At 47.7% G+C, this 13478-nt stretch overlaps 1 protein-coding gene across 5 annotated transcripts in view; it reads left to right on the forward strand.

Moving 5' to 3' along the window:
• celsr3 (cadherin, EGF LAG seven-pass G-type receptor 3) overlaps positions 1-13062 on the forward strand; it is a 99960-nt gene extending 86898 nt beyond the window's left edge. For 2 of the 5 annotated variants that reach the window (XM_030347052.1, XM_030347211.1), the window contains 5 exons: positions 3686-3795; positions 4725-4898; positions 7577-7771; positions 8201-9233; positions 9658-13062. In XM_030347052.1, coding sequence (XP_030202912.1) covers positions 3686-3795; positions 4725-4898; positions 7577-7771; positions 8201-9233; positions 9658-9685 — 1540 coding nt within the window. In that variant the 3' untranslated portion in view covers positions 9686-13062. The remainder of the gene's footprint in view (positions 1-3685; positions 3796-4724; positions 4899-7576; positions 7772-8200; positions 9234-9657) is intronic. The other 3 variants (XM_030347130.1, XM_030347380.1, XM_030347300.1) reach the window with 2 other exon arrangements.
• The last annotated feature ends 416 nt before the right edge of the window (positions 13063-13478 follow it).

Below are 13478 nucleotides of genomic sequence, written 5' to 3' on the forward strand. Positions count from 1 at the left end.
AGTGAACGGACCAGAGTATTTCGCCCCAAATGGCGAGCCCAGAGTGGGTTGTAGCGGCGCAGGTTTAATGGACACATTTGGTTTACCTGCCAGTTGACAAGCATAACCAGTTTTAACGTACCCCGCTACATATCTTTTAATACGTGGCCAATAGAAATGCTGTAACACACGATTGTAGGTCTTTCTCACCCCAAAAAGTCCAGACGCATCCCCTTGCGCAGTTTTCAACCCTACATCACGGTACTCTACAGGCATCACCACCTGCAACACCTGATCTGCCCCACCCGTGTCTTCCTGAGGTGACCACATGCACACCAATAACCCATCCTTGATCGAATACCCATGCTCGGCTTGATCAGTGGCAAATGCAAAATACTTCTCAAGACTTGGACCATTCTTCTGTGCGCCAATTATCTCACTGTCAACTCTCACGGCCAATGGTGGTAACTCTGGGACAAACACTTTACCTGCAGATGCTGCAGTTACTGATTCCACCACCGGAAAATGACATGACTTCTCAGGCCATACGCAATCCCCCCCCAAATTATTTCCAATAATCAGGTCAACATCATCTACAGGCAGAGTCGGACGTACAGCGATAATCACTTCGCCATTCACAAATCCAGAATGTAACTTAATTTTGTGCAATGGCACTGGAAACGGATGAAGGCCAATTCCCCGAATCAGAACACAGCTCCCAGTGTCCGATAAAGAGGAGAAAGGCAAAGACGATTGACATATAAAACTCTCAGATGATCCTGTGTCACGCAGTATTTTTACTGGCACTATACGATCATCTCCCATCATTGACACAAACCCCTCTGTAATGAAAGGAGCATAGTTAGACACGGTTGTTCCTTTAGGTTCATCATCCAAATGCGCAGCAGGAATCGAAGCCACACAGCCGACGTCCTTGACTTCCCTATTCATTTCTGTAAACCTACTCTTTCTGCGAGCAAGCAAAGCTGGACAATCAATTTTCCAATGGCCCAATTGCCAACAATAATTACATTTATTGTCTTCTTCACTTTTGCTAAGAGGCACAGAAACCAACCTTCCAGGAGGACCCACATTTCCACGAACCACCTGCGCATCAACGTTGCGGTGATCTTTGCGGTGGTCGCGGTCATCTCTGCGATTGTCATACCGTTGCGAGTAGTCTCGTACATAGGCTAAGTGATTCTTGTGAGTCAACACATAGCCATCAGCGAGGACAGCAGCCTCGGCTGCGGTCTTCACGTTATGCTCGTTAAGATATGTAACAATGCGTTCTGGCACTACGTTTTTGAACTGTTCCAGCATCACTAAATTACGCAAGCCATCGAATTCAACAACACCCTCTGCAGTGAGCCAGCGATTGAAAAGACTTGCGAGCTCCCTGGCTACCTCCGAATGAGTTTGCCTTTCGAATTTTCGTAAATTGCGAAAACGCTGTCTGTATGCTTCTGGAACAAGTTCATAGCACTTCAGCACAGCCTCTTTTACTTTATCATAACTTCTCCTTTCTTCAAAAGTCAAAGCCACAAACGCTTCTTGTGCGCGGCCAATTAGAACAGTCTGTAACAGCAGAGTTTTATCCTCGCTACTCCAATCTTGATTTTTAGCAACATTTTCAAATAGTGAAAAGAAGACATCGGGATCACGCTCATTGAACTTTGGAAGGAACTTAATCATACTTCCCAAGCCTGAACGCTGGCCGGCACTGCCTCTACCCTCAGCTTCCAACTTAAGCCTGGTGCGCTCAAGCTCTCGAGCTTGTTCTTGTTCATGCTCGGTATGCTTAAGCCGCTCCATCTCAAGCAATCGATCTTTCTCTCTTTCGAAAGCCTCGATCCTCTTCTGCTCCAACTCCTGCACCACCACCCATTTCTTATGTTCTAACTGCATTTGCAAAAGTTCTTTTTGCTCATCAAACGTTAGTTGACTCATGTTGGACAACGGTTGGTCAGGCACCGTCAATGACGTTAGCTCTACAGGTGTAACCCCAGACAACACCTGTTTCTCCTTTAAACGCTCCCGAAGGAAATCCACTAACTGATCTTTATTAGCCCTCTTTGGAATGGTCACCTCAATCACATAATAATCTGCTATACAAAACAACTGCTCTTTTGTCAACGCTACCAATAAATTCTCTGATGGAGCAGCCAAAAAGTCATCATATCCACTCATTATACAAGCCCACAAATGATACAATCACATGACCAATGTACACAATCCAAAAGCCGAACTAACCATCGGTCTTCCACTAATTATCCAATAATCTAACCACATAGCCCAAACAAAAGAAAAACTATGATGCAAAGTGAAATCAAATCACGCAGAAGAGCAGACCAATCGGAGCCCTCCCCCTAAACATCTACCCTCACTAACCTATCTTCGCACTGAGTCCAAGGACCAGGATGATTACATCATTTCCTCACCAAACGCTGCTGAAGCCCGTACCGTCCCGACAAAGCCAATGCGGTCGGTTCTCCACAGCGGTGCCCTGGCCCAGAAACAGTGACACGGCAGCCTATAAACCCAGCGCGGAAGCGCTCTAGAATGGGGACGACAATGGCTCCAAATGACTGGTCGCTCCACTACGAGAAAAGCATTCCCCCTTTCAAAAAACAAACAAAAACAATATGTGGCTAAATGAAAGCTCCCCAATTTTCCTCAAAACCAAGCTTTACCAAAGGATAACCAGCGATGATCTCCCCAAATCAAACAATCGGCGTTCAGAAGCCGGTAGACCCAAACTACGCCTACCCCGACTTCATTCACAAAACTTAAACGCCGATCACGTGACTACACCGCACTCAGCTGTTGAGTGGGAATTAGAGTAAACCTACAAAATTTCCACCAAATTCAGGGTTACAATACGGCCGGACGAGCCCCCATTATCTTTGGGGCGTGACAACATACACAAACAGAAACACATGACACTTGAACAAAAGCACTTTAATGAATGTTGCTAATTGTTTCTACCAACAATACATTACACCAATACACACGCACGCACGCACGTATAATTTGTGAATTATTTTTGGAATCATTGATGCAGCAATGTATGACAGTCGATTATGACACAATCTAAAGCACTTTGTTACCTACCTGTATCCTATTTTAATGCCATAATTAATCATGGTTAAATGTCAGTGTATAAAAAGCTATGTGTGATTAATTGGTAAGGCGTTGACTGGATACCGGGCATCGTTGACGTACGGTGCGTGCTATGATGTTAACACCGCAAAGGGTTGGGTTGTGTGTGGAGGGGGGAACTCGTGGCTCTAGTGGAAACCATGGAAACAGTGTCGCGTCTGGGTTAGTGTGTTGAACACCGGAGGAGGACTGTACTTTATATGGAGCGGGACTAATGGTCTCAGAGATATTCTTATCTTCATGCCTCATTGGGTATTGTGGGAGGTGTGTATGTATGTAGTTTGTACATTGTGTGTGTGAGTGTGGCCTTGGTTACAGTGTGTGTGTGTGCGTGCGTGTGTGTTCTCATGTGTAGATGCTTGAGCTTTCGTGTGCATATGTAATTACTACGTGTGTGCGTGTGCATGTGTTTGTGTGTAGTCCAGGAACAAGGCTCTTTCTAGGTCTTGGTTCACTATAAGCCGTGAATACACGTGTTTGTGTGTTTGTGTGTGTGTGTGTGTGTGTGTGTGTGTGCATTGAACGTTCCGCTCTCCGTCTCCAGGGAGAACCTCCTGGCCCGACAGACCCTGGAGCAGAACATTGGTCTCACGGGTGCCACCGACCTGGACGTGGCCATGTTCCACCGAGACGGAGGTACACGGCCGCACACACGTACGGACCCACGCACGCATGCACGCGCACCCGCACACACACACGCACATACACACAGATACGCACACATGTACGGACCAAAGCCCGCATGCACGCGCACCCACGCACACACACATGCACAGACACGCACACACGTACGGACACACGCACACATGCACGTGCACCCACACACACATGCACGTACACACCGATACCCACACACGTACGGACCCACGCACGCATGCACACAGACCCACATAAATGCACACGCATGCACACACACACACACACACACACACACACACACACACACACACACACACACACACACACACACACACACACACACACACACACACACACACACACACACACACACACACACAGACTCACACAAACACAAACACACGCACACTCACTCACCCAGGGACTCACGTGCACACTTTGAAAGAGCAACCAACGTCAAGGCTTATAAATCACATACACATCTGGGATCCCTTCAGAGCTGTATCCATGGTAACCTGTCACATACACACCATGATTATAACGAACGGAAACATCAAATATTGACCTTTATTGTCTATCACATCCCCCCATTCCTCTCCCTCTTTGACTCTCGCTATGACTCTCCGTCTCTCTTCGCTTGCTTTCTGGCTCTCTCTATATCTCTACCTCTGTCCTTGTCTCTAAATCTCTCTATTGCTTTATCTCTCCCACTCTGTCCCTATATATTTTCCCTCCATCTCTATATCTCTCTCCCTCTGTCCCTATATCACTCTCTCTCTCTATCTCTTTCCTTGTGTTGTTGTATCTCTCTCTCTCTCTCTCTCTCGCTCTCTCTCTCTCTACCTGTGTCTGTCCCTCTACCCTTATGACTCTCACTCACTCTTTTGCACTCTCTCTCTCTCGCTCTCTCACTCTCTCTCTCTCTCTCTCTCTCCTCCCCCCAGGTGAGGACTCTGACTCAGACTCTGACCTCTCCCTTGACGAGGAGCGTAGTCTCTCCATCCCGTCGTCCGAGAGTGAGGACAACGTGCGTCTCCGCGGACGCATTCAGCGTCGCTTCAAACGCTCCAATCACAGAGAGCGACTGCTCACAGAGCCCGCCCAGAACGGCACCAAAGGTAGGCTGTGCGAACAGGGACACACTGTCAGACCTACACACACACACATACACACTAAAGCACACCCACACACACAAACATAGATACAGACAAAGACACTCATGCCCGCATGCGTGCACACACGCACACACACACTACTTTGTTCAGGCAGACAGCTGATGAGCTGTCTGCTAAAGGAGGTTACAACCCCTTAACACACTGCTTTACCACTGTCTATCAAAGTTCATGGAGCGCACTTGCATACACACGCATACAGGTACACACACACACACACACACACACACACACACACACACACACACACACACACACACACACACACACACACACTCTGTTCAAGCAGATGGCTGATGAGATGTCTGCTAAAGGAGGTTACAACCCCTAAACACACTGCTTTACCACTGTCTATCAAAGTTCATGGAGCGCACACACACACACACAAACACACGCATACAAACACACGCTAACACACCTACTGATAGCAATCAATATATCCCATCCACTATGCATGAGGAGGATGTCATGCATAATAAATGCCAAAGTGCACTACAGTGTGACCTTTGTAGTGTGAACGTGTCAGGCATATGTCGCGCTGTGCACTGCTCCCAAACCGCTCGCACCCTCACACACACACACACACCAGGTCACTGCGTGACCACCAGAGCCATCTGGACGGGGTCAGAGGGCACGGCGTTCTCGGAGAGATCCATGCACTCGGGCGGAATGAAGATGACCATCTCCGGGAGCGCTCAGAGCGGTCCGCTGGGCAGAACCCTTTAGCCCGGCCGTCCTTTAATGGACCTGTGTTTTTACCGCTAGCCAACCCAGTGGGCTGTACCACACACTGATAGGCTGATCTAGCCGTCCTTCATCCAGTGGGTGGACCCTCCCACGTGTGATGTCACGATAGAGTAGGTTTTGTAATGGCTTGTAATGGCCATTCAATATCAAAGCCGGTGGTGCAAAAAGGGGGCCTTTTTTATAGGTTCTGCAACCCAAAGTGGGTGTTGATGGGTGGTGGTATTTGGCTGAACCGTGGTGATGGTGATTCAAAATGTAATCGCTACAGAAAGATCTGTTATGCCTACATCATCCACCTAATGTGGTGGCAGAAAAAAAAGGATGTAGACTATAGCCATGCCCAATTTACAGCTTCAGTGGCAGGTTGATAACTGGACCGGTTCCTAAATACCTCCCACAATGCACTGGGGCGCTGTGTTGCACTGAACGTTTGTGCTTAGTTACGTGAAAGGGGTTGGATGGGAATTGTTCGAATACCAGGACAGAACTACTAAATCATGACCAACACTGACACCTTTATTTAGTTACATTATTTAGTTATCATTTAGTTTATAATTAAGATGAGTTTAGATGCTTGAAAAGTCTAGAAAAGCGATACAGTTCCAGCAGGGAACCGGGGACAACTCCCATCACTGGGACTGCAACTCCCACAAGCAAATTAGCCCCAGCTGTTGAAAAATCATTTCTGGCTTGACGACTGCGGAGCTGGCTTTATAACGCAGGTGCTTACTCAGCCTATAAAACAATGCCCCGGTGATTTAGAGAGCCCTAAGCATACACTCAGCCCAGTCATTTACCAATGATTAAAAGGGTATCTTAGGGAATGTTAAAAGGAATGTCTCATTCCATCTACAACTGCAGCAAGCTGTTTAAAAGGCATTTTACTCTACCGTAATCACTGTGCAATTGATTCGGAGATTAAGTCAACCGTGTTTATAACTGCATGCTAATAATCATTTCATTTTCATGTCTTTATGTCTATCTACAGTCTGTGGTTTATCTTTCTCCTCTACTCCCTCTACTTCTTCACCAACATGCTATCCAAACTGCTTTTGAAGTAGTCCATCCTTCATGTTGCTTTCTTTTTCCAAACTAGACAGTAAAAAAACACACTGGGGAATTTCCTCAAGGGGTTAACATAACATATCTGTGGCCTTCCTGCTAAGACATCTAAAATGTAACTGAAGTCTGTGAGTGTGTGTGTGTGTGTGTGTGTGTGTGGATGCCTGCTGTGAATCTGCTTTGCCAGCGCTAAGTAGAAAGCATTTGTTCTTTAGTGCAATATGGAAACACAACTCGCGTCCCCGGAGGTGATGTCAGCGTGTGAGCCCGGCTCATTAAATGTAGATTCACAACACGTTCACAACAAAGAGGACAAGTTAGGATTGGAAAAGATAGAAAGTAGTACTAAATACAGGACATTTCCCATCTAGGATTAATATTTATTCATGGTATCCGTATTCATGGTATCCGTATTCATCGTATCATAAGAAGAACATAATCCAGAATATGCATCACACTGCATTTATTAGTATTCATGAAGATAAGCGTTATTCTTTTATTGCTTTGATTACTACTTTCACATAATGTGTGAATGAGTTGCTGGCTCATTGTTGGATACTTTTTCCAGTATGTTAGTTGACTGTGATTACTAGTCTGTAAATTCCCTAGTTGATCCTTGCCTTGTCTCACAGATCTCATTGTCCGAAAGGACTTGTGATGTGTGACAATGAATGTGTGTTATACCCTGCATTTGATAAATATCATGACAAAACATTTACACACTAATCAATTGTGTTGTAGTAAATGCTCAAAGGCCACACATTCATCCCAGATTTACTGAATAATCAATGGCCTTCGTTCCTTGTGATTGACAGACCTGGACGGCAACGACCTGCTGTCCTATTGGCCCGCCCTGGAGGAGAGCGACAACCGCAGCCTGCAGAAGTGGGGCTCGGAGCGCCCTCTGGGGGCCGACTACAGTAAGGACGCCGCCAACAACAACCAGCCCGACGCCTCGCTCACTAGCGGGGACGAGAGCGGCCTCACGCAGCCAGGCAGGCACCGCAAGGGTAAGTCACTCACACACACGGGCTCAAAGTAAACGTACACCGTCGTCAGAGTTAAAAGACACTTTCTTGAAATGTCGTTTTCTGGTCTGATTTAACGCATAAATTTTTTCGCTCATCTTTTCGCATCCCATCCTTTTCCTCCTCTCTCTCTCTCTCACTCACTGTCTCACTCTCACTCTCACTCTATCTCACTCTCTCACTCTCACTCTCACACTCTCACTCTCACTCTCACTCTATCTCAATCACTCACTCTCTCACTCTCACTCACTCACTCACTCACTCACTCACTCACTCACTCACTCACTCACTCACTCTCACTCTATCTCACTCTATCTCAATCACTCACTCACTCACTAACTCTGACTATCCTGTTCCTCGCTCCACTCGCGTCACATGATCGGATTTCTTCTTCCTCCCCCCTCCCTCCAGGTATCCTGAAGAACCGTGTGGGCTGCCCCCCAGCCCTGCAGGGCCGCGGCCCCAGCGAGCTCAACTGGTACCGGACCTCCACGCTGGGCCACCGCGGCGTGCCGGCCGCCTCCTACGGCCGCATGTACTCCCACGCCACGGGCTCGGCCGGCGGCGGTGGCGGCGGCGGGGGCGGCGGCTCCCTCTCGCAGCCCGCCTCGCGCTACTCGTCCCGGGAGCACCTGGACTCCCTGGCCCGCCGCCAGCTGACCCGGGACCCGCTGGGCCGGCCCACGGTGGGCGGGTCGCGGGACCGCCTGGACTCCCGCGGCTCCCGGGACAACCTGGACTTGCTGCCCCGGCGGAGGGAGCTGGGCCCGGGCGGCGGCGGCGGAGCGGGGCCGGACCACCAGCGGGTGTCGTCCTCCAGGGAGAACCTGGCGGGGTCCCGGGACCGGCTGGACTACCCGCCCCACGCGGGCAGCGCCCACGCCTCGCGGGAGGACCTGAGCGGGGGCGGCGGGGAGGGCTACCTGGGGGGGTCCCGCTCGCAGCTCAACACGCTGACCCGGCGGCAGGCCACGTCCCGGGAGCACCTGGCGGCGGGCGGGGGGGCGCTGGTCAGCAGCCGGTCCCGGGAGCAGCTGGAGACCAACGGAGGAGGAGGAGGAGGGGGGGGGGGAGGGGGGTCCCAGGCCCAGCCCTGCCGGGAGTGGCTCCGCACGCTGCCCCCCCGCCAGCCCTCACACCCGGACCAGCCCCCCGCGTCGCCGCCCCCCCCCATCTCGGAGGAGCCCCAGCAGGAGCAGCCCTCCGCCCCGGGGGCCCCCCGCGGCCGGGCCCCCCCCCCCTCGTGTAGGTACCCGGGCGCGCCCCCCCTGACCCGCCCGCCCTCCAGCGAGCACCTGGACATCCTGTCCTCCATCCTGGCCTCCTTCAGCTCCAACGTCTTGGCTCCTCCCCCCGGGGCCAATGGCTCCGCCCACGGCCCCTCCCCCTCCCCGCCCCGCTCCCTCACCTCCCAGAGCATCTCTGAGGTCTCCCCCGACTCAGAGTAAGTGACCCCCCTCCCCCCCGACTCCCCTGTCTGTCCCTCACTGCTAACCCCGCCCCCCTTCTAGCTAACCACGCCCTCTGCTAGCTTACCCCACCCCCTGCTCGATAACCCCACCCCCTCACTTCCTCTCAGCACAGTTCTGATTGGTTGTCATGTGTAGTTTCTTGTCATCCCTTACTTCCTCCTCCCTACCTCCTCCTTCCTTCCATCATCCCGCCCCCCAAGTTTGACCTACTGTTCATCTTCTTCTCTTATTTATTTAACTAATATTCTTTAACAATATTCCTGTATCAAATACGTTTTTTGGAATAGGAATAACAGCAGACTAGCTAACTACTGTGGAGAGGGAGACTTTGTGAGGGCTAAAACTAAAACCTTTTACAGCGCACGTTTTAACAACTGCATCTCCCTTTGTCTACAGAGCCAACAGAAGCGAAGGCCAGTCCTGATGACCGCCTCCAAATCCCATGATGCAGTGTGCCTGAGTCACCAGGGCTAGGGTCAAAGATGACGGATCGACTCTGGGTTACCGGAGCTCTGACTTCCGATGGGGTCAAGGGTGACAGAATGATTTGCGGGAACATACAATGTCAAAAAAAATCAGCGTCTCTAAGGCTTTCGGTTTGGTTTATCGTTTTTTTCAAAAGGATGCAACTATGATGGGCTGATTGTATAGATTGAGTTTTGGGGTTTTTTCGTCACAAATTCCTTGCAAGGGTTGAGTCTTACTGATGAACATGGTGCCATGTTGCCATGGTGACCGCCTCTTCTACCTTAAGAGTGTGTCTGAGTGGATTTTGACGGAAGAAAAAAAAACAACAGACTGATCTCCAAAACATACGCCCCGAAACATGGAAATAAGAAAGAAGGGGCAAAGAAGAGGGGTAAAACTGTACATAACATTTTTATACATTTTGTATTTTTTTCATTGGAGATTAAGGAAAAGAGGAAAACTACTTGTGATGTTTTTTGAAGATTTATGTCCATGAGTGGATGTATGTGTGGCGACTGGATGAAGAAGAATATCATTTATTGTTGAAAATAGAAATTCACAAACCCAACCCCACCCCAACCACCCCAACCCGCCACACACCCACCACCACCAATAGTTTTATTAATTTCCCGTTTGCTCTCTTTCCCCGATCATTACCTTTGTGTATAAAACGTAGGAACAGGGGGCCGGCGACTGTGATTGAATGAGATTAACAGGAAGTGATTTGAAAGAAGTGATTGTAGATACAGAGAGGAATTCTAAAAAAAACAGAATCGATGGCACGAAACGATTGTGCCAGGACAGACGGTTGATGGTAAGATGGCAAGGCCGAAAGAGAGCGCCCATTGTGGTTCCTGCTGGGTCGAGGACTGAGACAAAAGGTCATGTTCTCGACAAACTGTGCTGTTGTTTTTCGGGAACCCCAACACCTACTGGAGGTGAATGTTTCCTTCGTCCGAGTAAATTTTGTCTCTTTTTTATTTTTTCTGTGCCTGGTGCTGTTTCAACCATATCAGTTATAGGAAGAAAACAATCGATTTGGATCTAGAAGTGTTTCTGGAACCTTATAGAACTTTCCAGACCTGCAGTTAGAGGCGTGAGGTCCTTCCGGCTCCGTGGGCAACAGGTGTATATCCGTTTACAACCGCAGAAGGTATCTTCAAACCAATCCAGGTATTACACACACTTTGCTGAATCCCATCTCAACCTGCCGCAAAAAAACTACCCTTGCACCCTTTGGAGCTGGACGAATCTCCCGCCAAAACGCAGGCAGACACACTTACTAAAGCTCCGTGCTCACGACCAAACCTAAGCCAAAGGATTCATGTTTTCAATCCCTATTTTGTAATTCCGGTGATTCTCTCCGACATCGTTTGTAAGCAGAAGAACCTCATTTTATTTTTTATTGTCTATACCAGAGTATTGCATTGAATCTTGATGCAGTTATTTATTTATTCCTTTTGTGATGTATTATTTAATGTGCCATAGAAGCGTTCAATAAACTGGTCTCCGGGTTCATGCGCGTTCAGCTCAAAGCGTTGGGTTTTGTTCAACCGACGCTGACTTGGCACTTAAGACCTCTCTTTGTTCTATCTGCAACCCTGAAACCTTTGGTGATTGGTTTTAGGTATATCCATTTGTCTGGTAGGATGAGTTGACTTCCCCTGTCCAAAACCGTGTTTAAAACCCATGACGTGTTTTACCAACATAAGAAAAAACAGCCAATCTTAAACCAACGACATCAACAGCTTTTAGTTTGTTTTGAATTCCACGACAACACAAGGAAAACCCATTTAATCTGGGCCGCGGACAAACTCCCAGCTTGTCTCTCTGTCACAGTCAGATGTGTCCCCACTAAAAGCGTCCTAATTGCTTTCAGGACCCAGATGTGTTTAATGTTTAATGTGCACGCGCCAGCTGCTCCCAGGCCCAGCACCGCTGCTGATTGGACTGCTGTGCGCGTGTCATAGGATGTCAACAACCAATTAGAGGGGGACGCTGGTCTTTCTCGAGCACTATCAGAACCGTGTACAAACAACTGATCTTAAACATGGATTTTACATTGACATTGGGTGAACAAATCTTTTTCTTTTTTTTTTCTTTTATGGAAACTGTACACCTACAAAGGAGATTGATTGGCTCACAAACATTCAACAATTAATATTTAGTCATCATGCAAACAATTTTGTATTTTATCCTGCCTCAAAATAATTTACCATGAAAATAAATAAGAAAAATGACAGCACGGTATACCAAACCGTATAAAATGCAGAAACATAGACGGGCTGTGTTTGAATTTGAAAAAGAAAAGCAAATCAATGTTCAAAGGATGAGGATTAGGGGAAGGAAGAAGGGTGAACGTGCATCAATTCCCATTAACTGTTGTGCCAGCGTTGGGAGGGGCTCTATTACTGTCTGTCATTCCTCCTGTCAAGGTAACCACTTCCTTGACACAACCTTCCCGTTCATCCATCCCCACCCTCATTCAGCTGATCTAGTGGTAAGTTAACCTCCTTCTTGTACAGACATGAGATTTATTTTATTGATCCATTCATTATTTACCTGGGGGTTTTATCGATTCAAATTGGCCGTCCATGGCTGTCTGTTTGAAATGTGAGCACTGGACATCTCTGTTCGATTTGTTTGTTTTTTTGACGTGATGTTTTGTATGACCTCCTGTCCAATGAGATGAAAGATCACTCTGGGACAAATCCTTTAAAAAAAATGTAACAACAATCCCTTTACAGTTGTGTCTGATTCAAATGTATCTTAAAGTGGTTGATATAACCCATGGTCCTCTATGCAGTCTACAACTTTTGTCTAAATGCATACTACTATACTTAATGTAGGCCTATAAGATGCTTATTCGTCCCTGTAATCCAACATTTTATGACGCCACAAACCTAACCCTTTATGCAAGAGGTTTGGCATTGACGATAGACGGATTTCACCTGTCTTTCCACTGTGTAAACACAGCCTTAACTGGATATGGATAGTTGGGACTTGTATATCGAAAATATAGTAAAGTGAAAATGTCTGGTTTGGTCCAGTTAACATTGAATAGAGTGAGGCGATTCTGTTGTCTACTAAATGACTGAATAGACACTAAGGGATGAAGTTGTATTTTGGATTTGAACCTTGGGTTGGAGTGGGGTGGATTGCAGGAGACATGAAAGCTTGGGAGACTGTCTTTGTTCGTTGCGTCTGTTCATTTTGGGGTATCGTCATTCTCACTGTCGCGATGGGGATGTCACGGAAACAACTGTTCCTCAGATGTTCACCACGAAAAAAACATGAAGAAATGGTGGCTCATTAAAAGAAAACTAAAACTAACCTGTTCTGTCACGGCGTTGTTTGTGTTGTTTGGTATAGATTCTAGTTCACATGGGAAGAACACATTGGGTCAAGAGAGACTCCATACATATTTAAAACATAACTAACCATCTAACAATAGCTTAAAACTATAGGCTGCCCAGATCCTTACCTCTCCCTCTCACAGAGCTGACTTAAAACAGTGCTTTTTTAAAGAGTGCAGCCACTGAACCGTGCCAGCATACAAGTTTAAATGCCTTTAATGTTGAATTAACTTGTGTTGAACCAATGTTGACAGTTTCAAATGGTTTTTTTATGCTGTCATGGTTCAAATTCACATGCAGCCCAAGTTGGATGACTTAAAAGCGCTGTGAGTTAGGCCTTCTCAACCTACTAAATATCAACCTGCTGGCACAGTTACTGTTCTCTCAAAGGTA

This window comes from Gadus morhua, chromosome 1, assembly GCF_902167405.1.
Source record: "Gadus morhua chromosome 1, gadMor3.0, whole genome shotgun sequence".
NCBI classification, from domain to species: Eukaryota; Metazoa; Chordata; class Actinopteri; order Gadiformes; family Gadidae; genus Gadus; species Gadus morhua.